The 18,453-nt window shown below is 56.2% G+C and overlaps 2 protein-coding genes across 5 annotated transcripts; both read right to left on the reverse strand.

The window, feature by feature from the left end:
• Window positions 1-184: 184 nt before the first annotated feature.
• On the reverse strand, window positions 185-13,766 carry EHMT2 (euchromatic histone lysine methyltransferase 2). Of its 4 annotated transcripts, XM_063098178.1 has the most exons (28): window positions 13,721-13,766; window positions 13,008-13,074; window positions 12,693-12,911; window positions 12,344-12,597; window positions 10,969-11,053; window positions 10,835-10,875; window positions 10,536-10,691; window positions 8,751-8,879; window positions 8,506-8,620; window positions 8,262-8,363; window positions 7,939-8,087; window positions 7,710-7,853; window positions 7,388-7,623; window positions 7,120-7,302; window positions 6,922-7,004; window positions 6,326-6,432; window positions 6,103-6,225; window positions 5,904-6,005; window positions 5,139-5,243; window positions 4,864-5,018; window positions 4,593-4,760; window positions 4,021-4,165; window positions 3,569-3,646; window positions 3,077-3,192; window positions 2,876-2,962; window positions 1,420-1,498; window positions 1,074-1,249; window positions 185-680 (listed from the first exon to the last, which is right to left on the reverse strand). In XM_063098178.1, the coding sequence occupies exons 1-28, from the start codon at window positions 13,760-13,762 to the stop codon at window positions 500-502; spliced, it is 3,627 nt and encodes a 1,208-aa protein (XP_062954248.1). In that variant the 5' UTR covers window positions 13,763-13,766; the 3' UTR covers window positions 185-499. The 4 variants fall into 4 exon arrangements, with proteins under 4 accessions (XP_062954248.1, XP_062954249.1, XP_062954246.1 ...); XM_063098179.1 differs by lacking the exon at window positions 3,569-3,646; XM_063098176.1 differs by lacking the exon at window positions 13,721-13,766 and having other exon boundaries at window positions 13,008-13,302.
• A 2,253-nt stretch (window positions 13,767-16,019) lies between these two features.
• Window positions 16,020-18,220, reverse strand: ZBTB12 (zinc finger and BTB domain containing 12). The gene is made up of 2 exons (XM_063096617.1): window positions 18,026-18,220; window positions 16,020-17,525 (listed from the first exon to the last, which is right to left on the reverse strand). The coding sequence occupies exon 2, from the start codon at window positions 17,503-17,505 to the stop codon at window positions 16,126-16,128; it is 1,380 nt and encodes a 459-aa protein (XP_062952687.1). The 5' UTR covers window positions 17,506-17,525; window positions 18,026-18,220; the 3' UTR covers window positions 16,020-16,125.
• Between the last annotated feature and the right edge of the window lie 233 nt (window positions 18,221-18,453).

An 18,453-nucleotide genomic window follows, 5' to 3' on the forward strand; every position in this document is an offset into this window, starting at 1 on the left:
CACACCCTCCCCCAAAGACCAAGTTTTGGGATTTGCCCTTATTTAAGCCCTTGACTGACCCTGCCCACAGTGGTCCCCCCACTGCAGCCACACCTGCCCAGCCCGCTTCCCGTCTCACTCTGCCCCTTGGACCCACATTCCCTCTGGCTGTTGTGCTTCCTCCCCACAGCGATCACTGGGACAGTTTATTAGCAAACCCAAAATTTATTGAGAACAAAAGAAACCAGTTGGCATAGAGGCCCAATTTCAATTCATCAAGCTTCAGCTGAGGATGGGGAGCAGGGGCATGGCCAGCCCTGAAGTCACCCTCCCAGGGAGGAACCAGCTCTGGGAGAGCAGGGCTGTCAGACCTCCAGGGCCTGGCTGGGGTCTCTAGTCAAGGAATGTGTGAAGGGGTAGTGGGGAGAGAAGATGGTAGCCACCCCAGGCACGGGCAGTGGCTGGGGAAGCTGATGAGCTGGTAGCCATCCGGTTAGGGAAGGGAGGGTGTGGTCCATTCTCAGGTGTTGACGGGGGGCAGGGAATTGAGCTCAGGCAGCAGCTCGGGGTGGGGGTCCAGGCGGGCCATGCGGCTCTGCTCCAGGGCGATGGCCTCGGCAGAGTGTTTACACTTCTCAGAGCCACACTGGCAGGTGAAATATTTGCTTTTTATGTCCCAGAAGCGGTCGCCATAGTCAAACCTGTCAGCAGAGCATAGGAGCAGATGGAACCTGGACTCAGCTGCCCAGAGATCACCCCGGGAGCATCCCGCTCCTCAGGAGGGACCCAGGCACCCACCCCCATCTTCTCCAGATGGGTTCTAAGCCCTTGCATGTTCTATAGACTTGCAGCATAAGTATCACCGAGAACTTGTTAGAAATGCAGAGTCCTGGGCCCTACCCCAAACCTACTGAATCCAAATCTCTCTGTGAGGCTCAGGACTCTGTTTTAACAAGTCCTGTAAGGGACACTTATGTACACCCAAGTCTGAGACGCTCTACTGTAACACAGGCCGGGAAACCAGGTGCTCCCAGCCTTCAGGTCCCAGGCTTGCTATGACCCCCACACCCCTGGCAGAGTCCCAGTCGCCTCACCCTAGCTCCTCCCCAGTCCGGATGTCCCGGGAACTGAAGAAGGCGATGCGTGGAAATCGCAGGTCTTGGTGCAGCATGAAGACCCGGACAGGGATGATGTTGGGGTCGCACAGGTGGTTAATGAAGCGGCTGATGTTACCATAGTAACGGGCATCAATGCAGTACACCTCTCCATCCTGACGGGAGGGTGTCACTCTTCACAACTATCCCCACCCTGCTTGCCTGGCCAGCCTCCCCACCCACTGACCACCCAATCCCTCCTCCTCTGGTTCCCATCTGCTGACTGCCCAGGAGCTCCAGAAACCCAGCCACTGTAAGTAGCGGGGACAGAGGATCTTCTGCTTACCTTGTTGTCTAAGTCGAAGAGATAAGAATCATCCTCTCTCACGTCAGCCTCAGCATCGGAGATCAGCTCCCCGACATACCTGTTGGACAGGAATTGATGGTTCTGAAAGTGAGCAGAGGTTATTGGGAAGTGGCTCCAGGACCTGTCTCTCCTCACAATCCCACAGAATCCTCTTCCACAACCGTCAGCTTCCCCTCACTGTCCAAGAACCTTGCAGACCAACACTAGTGCTAGGGTTGGGGTGGGTAACCCAAGGCACATAGGGGGCCCAGGATCAGGAGGGGGAACATAGGGACAGGGCACAGTCCTGCCAGCTGGGGTCTCCACTGGGCAGCTGGGACAACAGGCAGGACGGCAGGTATGGGGAAGGAAAGACCCAGAGAAGCAGTGGTGGGGAAGTTAAAGGGCAGGGTTGAAGCCTCGAGTGAGCGCAGAGACAGATGCCAAGTCTCTGTGGTTAAGGGGATTAGTATCTAGGGGCAGGTGGCTTGGGTGGAGGTTTATGTCTTAGGAACCACCCAGCAGGTGGTGGGTGACGTAGAGCTAAAGGATAGGAGAGGGGTCAGGGTTGCAGGAAGAGATGGAGTCCCAGGAGCAAAAGGAACTCAGGGAATGAGTGGGTGTGAGGACACCACATTCGGATAGTGGAGGAAGGAGAAGGAGCCAGTCTTGCGGGGCGGCGGGGGGCTGATGCCTAGAGAAAAGAAGATGGAGACACAGGGAGCCGGTGCTGGGGTGGCACGGGGAGTGACTGTCAAGAGGCAGCTTTGGCAGAGGGATGAGGGCAAAGGCAGATTTTGCCAGGACTAAGCAGTGAGTGGATGGTGGGATGCAGAGGCCCAGGAGGAAGGGGCCACCTGTCTGAGAAATTCATACAATGTGACAGAGAGAAACTGCATGGTCCCTTGAATAGTCAAATGGGTCTAAAGGGTTGTTTTTTTTTTTAAAAAAAAAAAAGGCCAAAGAAGATCTTGGTAAGTTTGAGGGCCATGGGGTAGAGCTGGGCGAGACTGCAGATGATGGGCAGAGAAAGAACTGATGGATAAGGACAGGCCCCTGAGCAGGTAGACAGAAAAATAAAGTTCAAAGAGGTTAAGTAACTTGGCCAAGTTCACCTGGCAGCACAGAGGGCTCAAACCCAGGTCTGTCTCCAAAACTGGCACTTTCTCTAGCTAGGAAGGGCAGGGAGAGGGTGTTTGAGGCAGAGGGGAGGGAAGACGCAGGCAGTGGGAAGATGCAGGCAGCGGTGACCCAGCTCTGTAGTTTGGGCAGAGGTGGGGCAGGCACAGGCCTTGGCAGTGGGGATGGGGATGGGAATCAGGGAGGCTGGCCAGAGTGGGCAGGAGAAGGGACGCGACCCTGTTCATCAGGGAGGAGGAAGAGAGGGAGGCTGGCAGTCAGCAGTAGCCGTGCACCTCCCCACTCCCAGGTGCCAAGGTTCCCACAGCCAACTCACTCGCAGATGAAGGTCCCCTGGGGGATGGTCTGCAGGGCACGGACCCCCCAGCCCATCTTGGCTGTCCGGTAGAGCTGCAGCCGCACCCTGGGGGTGGGAGAGAGAGATGTTGGGTGGAGGGACCTAGAAAAACCCCAGGGGAAGGGAGGAAAGAGGGTAGGTGAGTGGAGGGCAGGCTACAGGGGCAGGGAGGGGCCTCACTTGATGCCACTCTGCACTACCCGGTTCTTGCAGTTTCTCCAGCAGGAGCACGCCTGGTTACACTCGAAAATCAGGGGGGGCTCGATCTTGTTAAATTCCTGGAGCAGCCGCCCATCCTGGGGTGCAGAGTGAAGGGAAGACCATGGTTTCTATGTGGGACCCACCTCAGCTGCCCAGGACTCCCAAGACTCTACAGAAAAATCCACCACTGACCTCAACCCAGAGATAGGGAGGATGGGAGGGGTGGAGAGGCCACACAAGCTCTGAGATCAGAGAACAGGAAATACACAGGTATTAATCCCTGATTTGCATATACCCGGGTGCAGGCCCATCTCCGTTCCGGTAGTGGCCCAGGACTCCCCAGGTCTCGCCCTGCCCTCTGTCACTTCCCCCACAAGGCAGGTGAGGGACAAAGCCTCAGGAAGCTGGTATGAGTGGCTAGCTCCTCTGAAGGAATGGTCAAGTGTCTGTGGCCAGGCAAGGGGCATGTACCTTGTCATACCAGCACCGAATGCTGAGCTGGCCGCACAGGCAGTTGGAGCTAGAGCAGTCGTCCACGCATGTGCAATGCTGGGGTGGGAGGCAGAGGATCAGCTTGGCCCCCAGAATTGGTCTTGGCCCCTCAGCTCTCAGTGCTCCCTGACCCCCTGACTGCTATCCTTTCTCTGGGGTCCAAATTTTAGGACAGTGGGTGGTGCTGGTCCCAGAGAGAGGGGATGAAAATGTTGCTGATGGGGGTGTCCCCAGGGCCACCATGAGCTCATATGACACCTTCATGTGACCTAGAAAAAGATCCCCTTCCCCCAAGGGGATGCAACCCCACCCCAGGGCTCCCTTTGAGCCCCCAGTCCCTTGGTCAGGTGCCCCTGTTGGCCTGCAACTTGCCTAATTGTGTTCAGTGGCTCTGGGTGTCCCTTTGGGAGGGTTCAGGGCCCCCCACTCACTTGCAGGTGGGTGATGTTGCGGTCGATGTTCATGGTGGACGTCTCACAGTTCTCTGAGATGTACTTATAATCCTCCGGGCAGGGCTCCCCATCCACACCATTGACACAGGGGATGGGCACGTTCTCATAGCCCCGAGCCACATCCCTGCAGAAGAGGGGAAGACGGGGCTGGGGAACTGGAGCAGGAGGTGAGGTGTTCCCCTAGGCGCAAGGAGAAGGCTGGGGAAGATTCTGGGGCATGAGAAGAGGATGGGGGAAGTTCTGAGGGTTCACTGGTGCAGGGGAAGTAAGATTGCCAGATAAAATGCAGGATAGCCAGTTAAATTTGAATTTCAGATAAACAAGAAAAAGCTTTTTATGTCCTAAATACTGCACAGGACATTCTTACACTAAAACAGCATTAAGTTGTTCACCTGAAATCCTAATTTAATTGGGAGTCCTCTATTTTTATTTGCTATCTTTGGCAAAACTAGTTGTAGGGGGAGGGTCTCAGGGATGTTTTAAGGGTGCAATGGGGCCTGGGGAGCGGGCATCTGGTGGTGCTAGGTGCAGAGAGGGGCCCCAGGGCTCACCGGCAGATGATCTTCTCAGTGCGGATGGCCCGATTTCCCACTCCAAGCCGGAGCTTGCGGTTGAGCTGGAGTGCAAACCACACATCTGAGCGCTCAGGGGTCAGGTCCCACGCTGTGTCCCCCTCCTTATTCCGCAGCTCAGGGTTGGCCCCACGTGACAGGAACAACCTACAGAGGGGACAGACAGAGAGCCCGTGAGTGGGGTCTGGGGCTGTGAGAAATGGGGGCAGCAGACAGGGGTGCCAGGGTGTGGGGGCAGGTGGGGGCTCACAGCACGCAGTCGTGGTAGCTCTCCCGGGCTGCGATGTGCAGGGGTGTGTCCCCATGGTAGTTGACGGCATGGAGGTCGCAGCGGGCGTTCAGGAGGACCTCAGCAATAGCGGCGCTGCCAGTGAAGGAGGCCCAGTGCAGGCAGATGTTTTCCTCCTGTGGAGGTGGGAGGGGAAGGGATAGGGTACAGACAGCTGAGCAACTTGAACCCAGCCTCCACCTTGCTCAGGGGCCTGGGGCTGTCCTTACCTCCCCCAACCCTGACCAAACTCTTACATTGTCAGTAAGGGTGACATCAGCACCCCGTGTCAGCAGCATGCGGATCACATCGATGTGCTTGTGCTCTGCAGCCCAGATGATGGGCGTCCATCCTCCACTGTCCTGTGGGTGGGAAGGAGGTGAGGGAAGGTGGGGGGCAGCTGGCCCTGGCTCGCCAAAGCAACATAGGTGAAGAGCACGCTCTGCAGTCAGACGCTGAATGCGAACCTCACCAGCTCCACCACTCCCAAGTTGGGGGACCCTATTCGCTAAAAACTGTTTCCCATGTAAAGGAGCCAGAGATTTTTAGAGAAATGATGGACTGAGTCTGGGGCAGGAAATGTGCTGAAAGATCAGGATATGCTCTCAAAGGCTATGGGGTCAAAGGCCACAGGAGCCCACTGCAAGAGGCTTCTCCCGGACAAAGACGGGACAACTCAAAGATTGAGAAGAATGACAATAACAGACTAAAACACATCCAACGTCTGAAAGCCCAACAGTTACTAAGGAACCTCACTGGACGCTTTTGGAGATTAAGGCAGAAACTTATTATTCTGAAAACTGATAAAGAGAAAAAGTAAAAAAAAAAAAAAAAAAAAAAAAAAAAGAAAAGAAAAGAAAATTGAAAAGAAATACAAATAAAGAGGAAAAATGAGATGGGGACAGACATGAGCAGTGTGAGTCACAGAGTGAAAGGGCCACAGGTCAGATGGAAGAGAAAGGGGGCCCAAGGCCTGCAGCTGAGCCGAGGAACCTAGGCACCAGCAAACTGGAGGCGCTGACCTGGGCATTGACGTCCACCTGTCCTGTGCTGAGCAGCAGACTGACCATCTCTAAGTTCCCAATTTTGGCTGCATGATGGAGGCAGGTGGAGCCGTCCTCCTCCTGAGGGAGACATGGGCAGATGAGTCCTCTGGCTGGCACTCCCAGCCCGGTCCCTAACTCCCAGAGCCACTCCTTGTCGCCTGCCTGGTCACCACACCTTGCTGTAGACGCAGCCACCGCGCTGCACCATGTAGTGCGCCACCTCCAGGTGGTTGTTCACCACTGCTTCCATCAGTGGCGTCCGCTGCTGCTTGTCCACGGCATTGATGTTGGCTCCAGCCTGTGAGGAGGGGCATGAGGGCTGGCACTGGGGAGGGGTTGGGCAGGGGAGGGGCTCCAAGGGCCTGGTCAATGAGGCAGAGGGCCGGGCCTGTGCTGACCTGCAGCAGCACATGGCAGATCTCCACGGAGCCCTTCTGGGCGGCCGCATGCAGGGGTGTGCGCTTGCTCTGCTGGTCACTCTGGAAGTTGGGGTCCAGGTTGTCCACTGCGGGGAGAGCCCGCCATACCGGGAGAGGGAGGGACAAATGGTAAGCGAGCTAGGGGGCAGGTGGTGCTTCCTCTAGGAAGGCTTCTCAGGGCCCCAGCCTGGGTCAGGGGCCCCTCCTGGCATTCTCTGTGCTAGCCTCCACCATTGCACTTATCAGAGAAGAAAGAGTTAAGAGCACCAGCTCTGCCTGACTTCACGCCTGGCCCTGCCCCTCAGTACCAGGGTGCACTGGACAAGGTACTTGGCCTCTGTGCCTCTGCACCGGGAAGGCTAAAGTGAGTTAACACATATAAGCACTTGGAACAGTGTTTAGCCCCTATGTGTCACCACTGTTGCCATCACCACGGGGTATGTGTATCCTTCCCCTACCACACAGTCCTTCAGGGCATAGGTCCTTTGTGGCAGTTCTCCTGGCCCTGAGCCCAGTGCCTGGCACACAGACAGTGCGCAGTCAAGGTCTGCTGATGGAAGGCGCAGTCTACTCACACAGCATCAGGATCACCTTCTGCAGCTCCCCCTGCTTCACTGACAGGTACAACTGCCGGGGGTGGAACCGGAGCTTCTTCCGCCTGCCATGGGAGATGGGGAGGGAGGCAGGGAGGGCTCCTCAGATTCCAGCATCAGCCTCAACATCTAGCTGACCGCCCTCTTCGCTGTGCCTGAGAGCAACCTCCACCCACTCACCTCTCTGACTCCTGGATGACCAGGGCCTTTTCCAGGGCTTCCCGGCCTGGCCCGGGTGGCAGCCCCACAGCTGAGAGGCAGCCCCCATTGGGCAGGGTCAGAGAAGGCCCTGAGCTGTCGATGGTATCGGCCAGAGGATCGCAGGGTGGGCGTCGGGGTTCCCCATGCCCTCGCATCCGGGCGCTGTGGGAGAGGGTGCTGATGTCTGGGGGTGATGGGGTGGGGCAGGGAAGTAGCAGTAGAGAAAAGGGAAAGGGAAGGCCAGTACCTGGGTTGGGAAGTGTCTGCTCTCCCAGGAGCATCCTGGGCCAGGGGTGGCGGCGCAGGGGCTGCAGTGCCCGCCGGTGGGGTCCCCCCGTCCCCCCGAGGGATGGTCACCTCCTGGGCCTCGGAAGCATCCTCCCCACAGTGGGGACAGAAGACCATCCCATTCAGCTGGGACACACAGGCCTTGTGGAAGCGGTGGGCCACACGGAAGTCAGGGTGGCACTCTAGGAAGGTGCCCTGGGGACAGGGAAACGATGTGGTCAGGACCTGAGAGCACCCTCCCCCAGGGGGCCTATTGCCTATCTGCCCCACAGATCACTCACCGCTGTACAGAAGTAGCCACAGCCCGGGCAGCAGTGGTGCTTGACCATGCGGGCGCGGTGAGCCTCACAGAGCACCATCAGTGCCACACGGCTGGACGGCCTCATGGTCTCACGCTTGAGGATTGCCGCATTGCAGCCTGACAGCTGCGGGCATGAGGGTAGGCGAGAAGATGGTGAGGCTGCGGCGAGGCTGGATCCCAGGCACCTCCCCCAGCAACCCACGGCCCACCTCTCCATCCACACTCTCGGTGGCCATGCACTTGTGCCCTGCTCGCTCGCTAATGCGGTCGATCTTGGGCGCCTCCATGCGGCAGCTGCAGAGGGGCAATTCCTCAAACCCACGCTCTGTCTCCAGTGAAGATGTGTCATTGGACACCCCTTGGACGGAGGAAAAGGGTCCCTCACCCTCTGGGATCCTTGCCCGGTCCTCACTCCCGTCCTACCTCTCCCTCCATGCTCCAGAACCCCCAAAGCCTGGCCACTGTTCCCTCCCGTTCCTCCTGCCCTGAGGGTGCCCCCTAGCGGTTCCCTGTCCCAGCACTTGGCAATTACCAGCATGGTTGGGGGAGAGGGTCCCCTCGCTGGGTAGCTCCAGGGACCCCAGAGGGACCTCCATGTACTCACTGGGGCCTGAGGAGCCCACACCATTCACTCCTGACACAGAGACAGAGACAGTGAGAGTGTGAGCTCACAGGTGCTGGGATGCGGGGCACATGCAGGTGCACACACGTGAGAACTCTCGGGGGGCCGGGAGGAGGTTGGAGGAGGGAACCCAAATGCAGAGCAGCCTCCTTACCTCGTGGCTCCTTGGCCCGCGGAGGTTCCCGCTTCCTCCGTTTCCGAGACGGCTTCACCCACGGACTGTCCTTCCTCCATTTCTTCTTGGCCTTGCGCCGGCCACTGGAACCACTCTGGGGAGGAGGAGGAGAGTTAGAGACCCTGGCCCTTAACGCCACCCCCTTACATCCTCTGAGGACCCAGACCTCTGTCGCCCCACAGTCCCTGGCCCCTGGCGATGCCAGCTTCCTGCTCTATCCTTACCCTATCTGACTGATTGCCCGATTCCTCATCCTCCTCCTCTTCCTCCTCTTCCTCCTCCTCCTCCTCCTCTTCCTCCTCCTCCTCCTCCTCCTCTTCACTCAGTTGTTCGGTCAGAGCTTCAACTTCGGACTGGGAGAGAGGAAAAGTGGGGCTGGGGAAACAGTGATCCCCAGGCCCCAGATCTCCTGGGAAAAACTTGGGAGAGAGACAGAGCAGGACATATCCAGCTCCCAGGACTCAATGAGGCAGGATAAAGAAAACCACCACCACCACTGCCACCACTGCCCAGTGATGGTGCCTGGAAGACGGTGACTGTGGAATGGAGAGGAGGGGAAGGTCTGGATAAGGGGAGGGGCACAAAATACTATACAGCAGTGAAAAGGTGCTACAGTTACATACATACATCAATGTGTGTGAATCCTGGCAACATAATATTAAGTAAAAAAAAAAAAATCAAGTTTCAGAAGACAAACATATAGTTTGATACCCTTTTTATAAAGTTCATAAATAGGCAAGACTACCAATGACTGTTAAAAACACTAGATGAAAAGCCAATGAAGAACTTTACAATGAAGAGATCAGGCTGACATCACCTGAACCCATCAGTCAATCTCAATATCACTAACAAGATAAATGACCAGGTATTCTGTGCATCCTGAAGTCATTCAATCAGAAGCATGCGCACCCATTGGCAAGTCTTCTTGCCAAAAACAAAACAAAACAAAAAGGGGCACTGGAAGCTGAACACACTTCTTCATCTATCAGTTTACAAAAAATCTGGGGTAGAGTGAAATGCGTCAGTCCCTACGCCATCAGCCAACTTGTACATGTGAGAAATTCTGTAGGACAAATGACCTGGTTTCTTCAACAAATAAATGGTGGGAAAATTTCTTTTAGAAGATGGGGAAGGGGCTGGCCAGTTAGCTCAGTTGGTTACAGCAGGATGTCACAACACCAAGGTCAGAGATTCAGATCCCCACAAGGGCCAGCCGCCAAAAAACAACAAAACAAAACAAAGACAGGGAAGCCTATGTATCAAGAGACCTAAGACAAATGTTAATCAAATCGATGTGTGAACCTCATTTGGGTCTTACAAAAACCCATTTATGAAACAACTGAGGAAATTTGAAGACTGACAGGATATTTGATGGTATTAAGGAATCATTGGTAAGTTTTTTTTAGGTGTGAAGATAGTAGCACAGTGATGGTAAAAAAACTAAAGATGTTTGGAGATACATATGGCAGTATTTCTAGGTAAAATGACATGATGTTGGGGATTTCCTTTAAAATAATTCAGTAGGGGTGTGTGTTGGAGAAGGTATAGATGGGTGGAGATTAGCTATGTACTGATAATTGTTGGAGCTGTGTAATTTGGGGGGGTGAGTACACAGGAGCTCACTACTGTTTGTATACGCTTGGAAGTTTCCATGATAAAATGTTAAATAAAAAGCAAAAGAGGCAAGACTAAACATTACATTGTATAGGCAAACACGTGGGATAAAACCAAAGAGCAAGGGAATAAGTCAACAAACGAACAACAAAACAGGATCTAAACCCAAAGAGCAGGGTGGTGGCCACCTCTGTGGAGGGGGGTGAGGGATGGAATGGGGCACAGCACACGCTGGAAATGAGTTATAGATAATACAGGGCAGTGAATTAGTGGGTGTTCAGAAGATAAAAAGGACAGGAAGAAAAAAAAAAGGGGGGAACAGGAAAAACTGGAGACTGAGCCCTGGACAGGGGTGGGGGTGCTGGCTGGGGAGGGCAGGGCGACTCCCATCTCACCTTGCTGTCAGAGTCCACGCGCTCATCCACAGAGTAGGAATCATAGTAGAGGCTGAAGTCGTCGCCCACTACTGTCTCCCACTCCTCCAGAGACCCAGGGTCCCCCTTTTCCAGGGTCACTTCTCCTGAACCCCGGGCAGAACCCAACTCCTCCGACTAGAAAAAGATCAGAAAAATTGAGGCTGCGGCACTCCCTCACCAACGCCATTTCTTTTGAGGACAGGATATAGCTCCAGTTCCCAGGCTCCCCTGGAGCAGCCCCTGGCCGAGGGGAGAGGCTGCTTGCCTCCTCTGCTCACCAGGCCTCCTCCCAAGTTCAGCTTCCTCCTTTTGGCCACATCTGGAAGGAGAGAGAGAAAGGAGAGAGGCCTGTACTTTAAACCCTCAGGACAGGCCACATCAAGCCACAGGGGGCAGGGGGTGTGAGACTGACCTGAGGTCACCTTCCCCAGGGAGTGCACGTCGTCACTCATACGGAAGTGCTGCACTTCAGGAGGCCGCTTCTCAGGGACTGGGGGCTGGAGGCCAAGAGGGAGCACACTTAGGGTCAGAGAGCATTTTCAGCTCTGCCTGGAGTCCCAGGTGGAATGGGGTGGTGAGCCACGCCCTCGAAAATGTCTTCTGAAGCCACAGCAATCAGAAAGTGGCAGTAAGAACAAGAACTGCTGGTTTCCAAGAGGAAGCGTGTCAAGCACAGCACACCCCGCACCTAACATTCACTTGTCTCTTCAACAACGCAGAAGCAGGTCCCTTTCCCCATTTTAGAGATGAGAAAACAAACTCAGCACGGTTAAAGGCCCTTTGTACACCCGTGTTCACTTCATAGCAGCATTATTCTCAATAACTAAAACAGGGGAGCAACCCAAGAATCCATTGACATATGAATGGATAAGTAAAATATGACATATACATATAATGAAATATTATTCAGCCATAAAAAGGAAAGAAATTCTGACATATGTAACAACACCTCAAGGACATATAGCTAAGTGAAATAAACCAGTCACAAAAAGACAAATACTTTATGATTCCACCTATATGTTGTAGTTAAAGTAGTGAAAATCATAAAGACAGAAAATAGGATGGTGTTTGCAGGGGCTGGAGGGAGGGAGTTATGGGGAGTTATTGTTTAGCAGGTGCAGAGTTTCAGTTTTACAAGATGAAAAGAGTTGTGAACATGGGTGGTTGCATAACATTAAGAATGTACTTAATACCACTGAACTGTACATTTAAAAATGGTTCAGATGGTAAATTTTATGTCATATTTATTTTAACACAATAAAAAAAATTTGGAGGAAAAAAAAAATCCTGACTGGGGCTACTCAAATCACACCTAGAACAAAATACTAAGAACCCTTAAAAATTTGTCATAAAGCTTCTGGGAGTCAGTCATTCCCTTGGGCCCTCATCTCCTTTCCTGTAGAGATTCCTTGTTAAAACTTTACGAATGGAGCAAGGGTAGTTTCAAACAAGGGATGAAAAATTTCCCTTAGGGCCTGCTTTGAGGCAGAAGGAAAGAGTGGTTTGAAGTTCCTTTACATAGTCATTATCGTAAAAGTAATTAAGACTTAACTATATAATTAACTTTCTAACATCTGCCTTTTCTACTCTCACCACCCCTACCCCAAGAACAAACTCCAGGAAGAAGCTAGGATTCTGTTTGTTCACAGATTAAGCCCAGCCTGAATATTTGACACACAACATCCCCTTAGCAATGTGAATGGATCAGAAGAGGCCTGAAGCTAAATTGTAAAAAAAAACCCACCAAAGGTTTACCCCAGCCTCCCACCCCACTCCCTAATCCTCACCTGTCCATTTCCTGGTTTGGACATGGTTTTCCGGGCTCGGTGGACCTTGGGCTGACCCTCTGGGCTGGTGGTGGCTGGAGGGGGTTCAGGTCCTGCTGCTGTAGTTCCCTGGGCTCCTGGCATACTCAGCAGCCTCATAGCCAAACTCTGGACTGATGGGGGTGATTTTCCAGCCCCTGTCATTGACATCTTGGCTCGACTGGGACAAGCACCCCCCTTGCTAGGGGAAGAGGGGAATGACTTTGTGGCATGGCCTAGAAAAGACAAGCAGGCAGGCAGGCAGAAGGCAATGTAAGAATGAAGGCAGAGCCAGAAGACCCCCCTCACTCCACTCTCTCCAGCCTCTCACCCAGCAGGATCCGGGCCCCATGCAGGTCCCCATCTCCCTCAAGATTCTCGGGTTCATCTCCAATGAGCGGTGTGGCCCCTACAGGGGTGTCAGCCCTCTCATCGCCAACGGTGACAGTGACAGAGGCTGGAGATGAGGGGCCAGCAGGCTCCAGGGAGTCGGAGTTGGCCTTGGGCAGGGTCTCCTCGCTACGAGGAGTGTCCCCCAAAGTGCCATGAACTGTAGAGGAAGAGAAAAAGTTCAGGGCTAAGGGCTTAGGGCATCCTGTGTTAGAGAAGATGAAGGTACAACCGGGTCCGTTTCTGCTACACTCACCTCTCTCGGTGGCTCCTCTAGGTTCCTTCTCCAGCAGCAGCGCCCCCATCTCAGCGGGGGCCTCCCCCTGAGAGGGGAGACAAGGGACAGGAGGGCTGGTCAGCCCGGTAGGGAGTTGAGGGGCCCAGGATGCCTGGGCCCTGGGAAGAGAGAGTAGGCTCCGGGGCCTACCCCTTCCTCTATGAGTGCCCCCCCTTCCGCGGCCTCGGCTACCTGGAGGGGCCGCACGACCCCTCCCCCGGGCCCGCATCAGCCCCCTCCCTCTCGGTAGACCCCTCATCTCTGGGGCCGAAAGGAGAGGAGGGGGAGGGGGCGGGGCCTCCGCGCCCCGGCCCCGCCCCCTCCTCCCGGCTGCACGCGCCGCTCCCCCTTTGTCCCCCAGGCCGCGGGGACCCCGGGCACCAACCCCTCCAGCACCCGCTGCCCCCCAGCCCGGTGGACGGCCCCTCGAGCCCCTCGCGCGTGCTCCTGGAGCCCCGGGGCCCGCCGCCCACTCGGGGGCAGCCGGCGGCTGCACGCGCGCCGCCGTGCCCATTCCCCCCACCTCCCACCCCCTGGTCCCCTCATCCGCCCCCGATGCTGGCCCCCCGGTTTGCTGCAAGTCCCGCCCGGGCCCCCCGGCCCCGTTGCACCCCCGGAGCATTGCACGGGCGCGCGCTTCCCCCGGGCGCGCGCGCGGGCATGCACCCGCCTCTCCCCCTCCCCTTCCGCACCTCGGCGGCCGCCGCCGCTGCAGCTCCCGCCGCCGCCGCCATCGCCGCTTGCGCGGGGGGCAGAGCCGGCGCGCGGCCGCCCCGGGTCACGTGGGCGAGGGAGGGAGGGCACGGAGGAGCCTTAAAGGAGCCGCCACGCGATTTCTGGCCATTTTCCCCTCGAGGGCGGCCTCGGAGATGGCAGTGGCTATTCGAAACTGGGGGCTGCAGGGAAGAATTCCTGTCATCCCCAGCCTCAGCTCTGCAGGGAAGCGAAACTGAGGCACGCCTGGGTCCAGATGTGGCTTCTCCATCCCTTCCAGGTTTTAGGTAACAAGCGGAGCGTCTGAGCGTCCCGGCTCTCGGCAGCGGCTGTATTTCTGTCTGGTCCGCTTGTACTTCTCCCGCCCCTGGTTGCTTTTCTCTTTCTAGTTTGTGGGTCACCAGATAGAAGACTCGGCCTCAGTTTTGGCCTCGCCTCATTTACGAGCGAGAAAGGGGCGATAGGGATCCGCGGAGAACACTGTTACTTGTGGCTGGTTCTAGCACGCTGCTTCATGTCCTCTGGTGCAGCGTTCCCTTTTTAAAACCTGGTGCTAAATGTCTGTTCTGTTTATGCCAGGCGTGTTACGCCACCACATGCACTAGGGACCCGGGTAAACCCCGCGGCCCGAGAGTCATTACTGTCTGGTGACGCTGCAGTAAGTAACCTTCTTTGCCTAACTCTTCACAAACACAATCAGGGAACTCTGTGGGTCCCATAAGTCCAGCTGACAACTTAAGTATGAATGATATACACCAAAATATACAACCTTGATAGCAGTATTTAGGATACCATCCCCCTAAGTGTTACGTTCTGATCAAGGTTTGGAAAATATCTGTGTGATTTCACACGCAGTATTGGACATAGGCAGGTGGTTGGGATATGGGGCACCTGAGGCCAATTCAAGGCCTTCTGGGAACTGTAGTTCTCTTTCGTTATTATTCCGGAGCTTTCTGGGAATTGTAGTCTTCCCCGCACTCCAATCCAAATTTAGCGGTTTTTAGGTTTCTCCAGGACATGAACCATTTTTCCCAGACAAAAAAATGCCCAAACATAGACTCCTGCTTACAGTTTCGGTGGGCATAGCGGCCACATGTCGCTCATCCCTAGCACTGATACCAATCCCCTCAAATAGAGGAGCAGTTCATTTGTATCACCATAACTGCCAATCACTTGTGCTGTGAGGTATCTGGCCAGGTGTGGAGATTGCAAAACTAGGGGGTTGATAGGGGGAAGAGGGTTTGTCCCTGGCTAGAGGAGCGCACTTGTCACACTCCCCCTCCCCTGTTTAAGACTGGGCTCCTTCAGGCACGGGACCTGCATGAGTTGTGACCTCTGGGTATTGAGCACACAGCATCAGAGGAGGCTGTATAGGGTGAGAGTCATACACGCAGTTGCCAGAGTATAAAGAAAAAAAAGGTTTTGTTTTCGTTTTTATTTTGTGGAAAACAAAAGCAGAAAAACTAAAACCTCAAACGCCAGAAAAAATCCTAAAAAATACGTTTTCTTAAAAAATACTGTATAAGTCTCTACTCCTCTTCCTACCCGCAAGCCCTTCTTGTGTCCTTTCTTCTAAGTGCCCGAACCCCCCACCCCCACCACTATTCATTGTTCTTGCTATTGTACCCCCACTTCCCAATATCTACCCGGGTGCTCACCACATGTTCTCTTACCTGGCACCTCACTTTGTACTCTCTTGAATTTCAGCAAGCCTTGTACCCACAGTCCCATTTCCCCAGCATGCAAGAACTGTCTCCCCCTTCGTTTTCTGGGATTCAGTAATCGTTTCCCCTACCACTCCCTCTCCCAAGGATCTATTCTACGCAGAAGTATGTAAGCCACCTCCTGCCAAATTCCCTCCCTATTCCCACCCACCCACCCACTACCTCAAGAAATGTCAGAACCTCCCTATGGGCAGCCTTAGTCAGAAACAAAACATTTTCCAGTCTTTTTCCTGATTCTGTAGGACCCTATTCCCACCCACCCACCCACTACCTCAAGAAATGTCAGAACCTCCCTATGGGCAGCCTTAGTCAGAAACAAAACATTTTCCAGTCTTTTTCCTGATTCTGTAGGACCCTTTCCCCTCCCTCCACATATACATGCACCTCTAAGAGAAGAAAATCTTCCTTTGGGATCCCATATTCCCTTGACTTTCTCAAAGAATCCTGCTCCCCTCTCCATCCTTTTCTCCTGCTCTGAAGAGGCAGGGTTTTCTCTCCAAGAAATCTTCCTCCCTTCTTCAGGATTTGTGTGTCTCCTCAAACTCCCCACTGTAACTTTCTGCCCCAGACCCCCCACCTCCCCAATTCTCGTGGGCCAAATAGCCCTCTTCCCACCCTGCCCAAGGGTCCCCAGCCTCCTGGCCTCCACCTCTGCCCTGCTAGCGGATGAGGACGTTGATCTCGGCCACGCTGGCCTCCAGCACGTTCTCGGCAGTGGTTTTGCCATGTTGCTCCTTGAGGTGCCGCCTAATGGCAGGCTTGTGGGCGAAGCGCACGTCGCAGTAGGAGCAGCGATAGGGCCGCGCTCCTGAGTGCAGGTTGAGGTGGTCGTGCAATGTGGACTTCTGCGTGAAGCACTTGCCGCAGATGCCGCACGAGTGCGACTTGACGCCGCGGTGCACGTTCATGTGGCGGTTGAGGTTGCTACTGTGGTTGAACTGCTTGCCGCAGCGCGGGCACATGAAGATGAAGTGCTGCGCTCGCATGTGGAAGACCAGCTTCTCCACGCCCTGGAACACTTCCGGGCACTTGGTGCACTTGATGTTCTTTAAGGGGTTTCCACCTGAGAAGCCCCCGGGCAGGGGTCCCCGGCTGCCCCCCGCCCCCAGGCTACCCCCCGCCCCCCGGGCAGCCATGGCCACTGCTGCTGCTTCCACCAGGCCGGAGGTGGCCCCCACACTGGCCCGGCCTCCCGGGATCAACAGCAGGCCCTCCCCCTCCGCGTCCTCAGACAGGCTGTAGCAGGCCTTCACTACACCCTGCGGTGGGGCTACCGTGCTGGGAGGCACACTGCTCTGGGCCAGCTCCCCAAGGTGGCCGCCCACGGAGCCTCCGATACCCAGACCCCCTCCCAGGCCTCCAGGGGGTTTGAGCCGGTGTGCCACCTCCAGGGCTGACTCCACCTTGACGATGCAGATGTCAGACACGTCCTCGTCCTCATCCTCCTCCTCCTCCTCGGCCTTCAGCTCCAGGTCCTCATCCAGCGGGAACTCCAGCTTCACGGGCCGCAGGAGCGGAGGGGGTAGAGGAGGTGGGGGTGGGGGCTTGGGGGCTGGCTTTGGGGTCCTGGCTGGAGGGAGGAGGGACTTGGTGGCGCTGACACTGCTCATGAGGCTAGCCTCGCTGATCCCATCCTCTTTGAGGCCTATTTTGGGCTCAATGAACTGGCTGAGGGCGTTCCGGCATTTCTCCACCACGTGCTCCATCTGCAAGTAGGAGGCGGCCGTCAGGTAGTTAACGATGTCCCTGACAGCGAATTCCAGGGCGCCCGTGTAGCAGGAGAGGAGCAGGTCGGCCACAATGCGAGCACTGTGCATCAGAGAGACCTGCAGCTCTGAGCTGGGATTCAGCAGGAACTGGTCCCTCAGGAACGGCGAGCAGGCGGCCAGGATGACCTTGTGGCCACGGAACTTAAGGCTGTCGGCCACAATAGTCACGTCGCAGAACCGCTCCTCTGCGCGGAGCTGGTTCATGTTCCGCAGGGTAGCGGCCTCGTGGCCGGGCAGCTGGAAGCGCAGGACTTCCACCCCAGAGGCCATTGTGGCGGGGGTGGGCAACCCTGGTTAGGAAGGAAATCGGTCACAGACAAAGATCTTTGGCTCTCCGAAGCCAAGGCTCCAGTCCCCTTGCCCCCATTCTTGCCCGGCCACCCAGCATCCGATCTCCCAGTCTTCAGGCCTCTTCCTCAGTTTCCCCAACCCATGGGAGGTGCTGTCCCTCTGAGAGGAGGGAGGCGTGGTTCCCGGGGGCGGGGCAGCGGCGTCCACACCCCCCAGTCCGGCAGCCCGCGAGGATGGGGCGAGCCCGCGCGCTCACAGAGGAGGACAGAGAAAGGGAGGACAGAGGCCTGGGACTCTGGACTCGGGGTGGCCCCGGTTGCACTCTTCTCAACCCGCCCCCTTTACCCGCTGCCTCATTCCTCCGCCCCCCCTTACACGTTTGCACGCGCCTTTCACGTCCTCCCCCCGCAACCTGCACGCATCGTGCACGCCTTCCCCACGTTCAGAGCTCCGTGGCACGCCCCCCAGCCCCACGACCCAGAGTGCACGCGCCTCTCACCTGGCCCGGTTCCGCGCGCTGTTTTTTTTCCCCCCTATTTCCCCCACCCCCCCGGGGCCGCGGCGCCCCCCTCACACGGGCAGGGCCTGATTAGCGCGCAGGCGCGGGGGTGCACGGGGCGCGCGCGCGGGCCCGGCTCCGCGTGGGCGTAAGGGGGAGGGGCGGGGGCGGCTCGTGCCGTGTGTTCCAGGCCCCGCGCGCGGCGGCGTCGGCGAGGACTCCGGGAGGAGGAAGAGGGGAGGGAATTAAAGGAGCAGGATTCCCCCCTTCCCGACCCCCCTTTCTTCACCAGCACCCCCACGCGGTTAAAGGGCCGAACGGCCTTGCCTCCCCTTTGGCCGGGATTATTTGTCCGCCAGAGCGGAAATACGTTCCACACCCCCCTCTTTCTCGCTCCCCCTCCTCTGTGCCTCCGGGCCCCACGGCCC

The sequence above is a fragment of the Cynocephalus volans genome, chromosome 5 (assembly GCF_027409185.1).
Source record: "Cynocephalus volans isolate mCynVol1 chromosome 5, mCynVol1.pri, whole genome shotgun sequence".
NCBI lineage: Eukaryota > Metazoa > Chordata > Mammalia > Dermoptera > Cynocephalidae > Cynocephalus > Cynocephalus volans.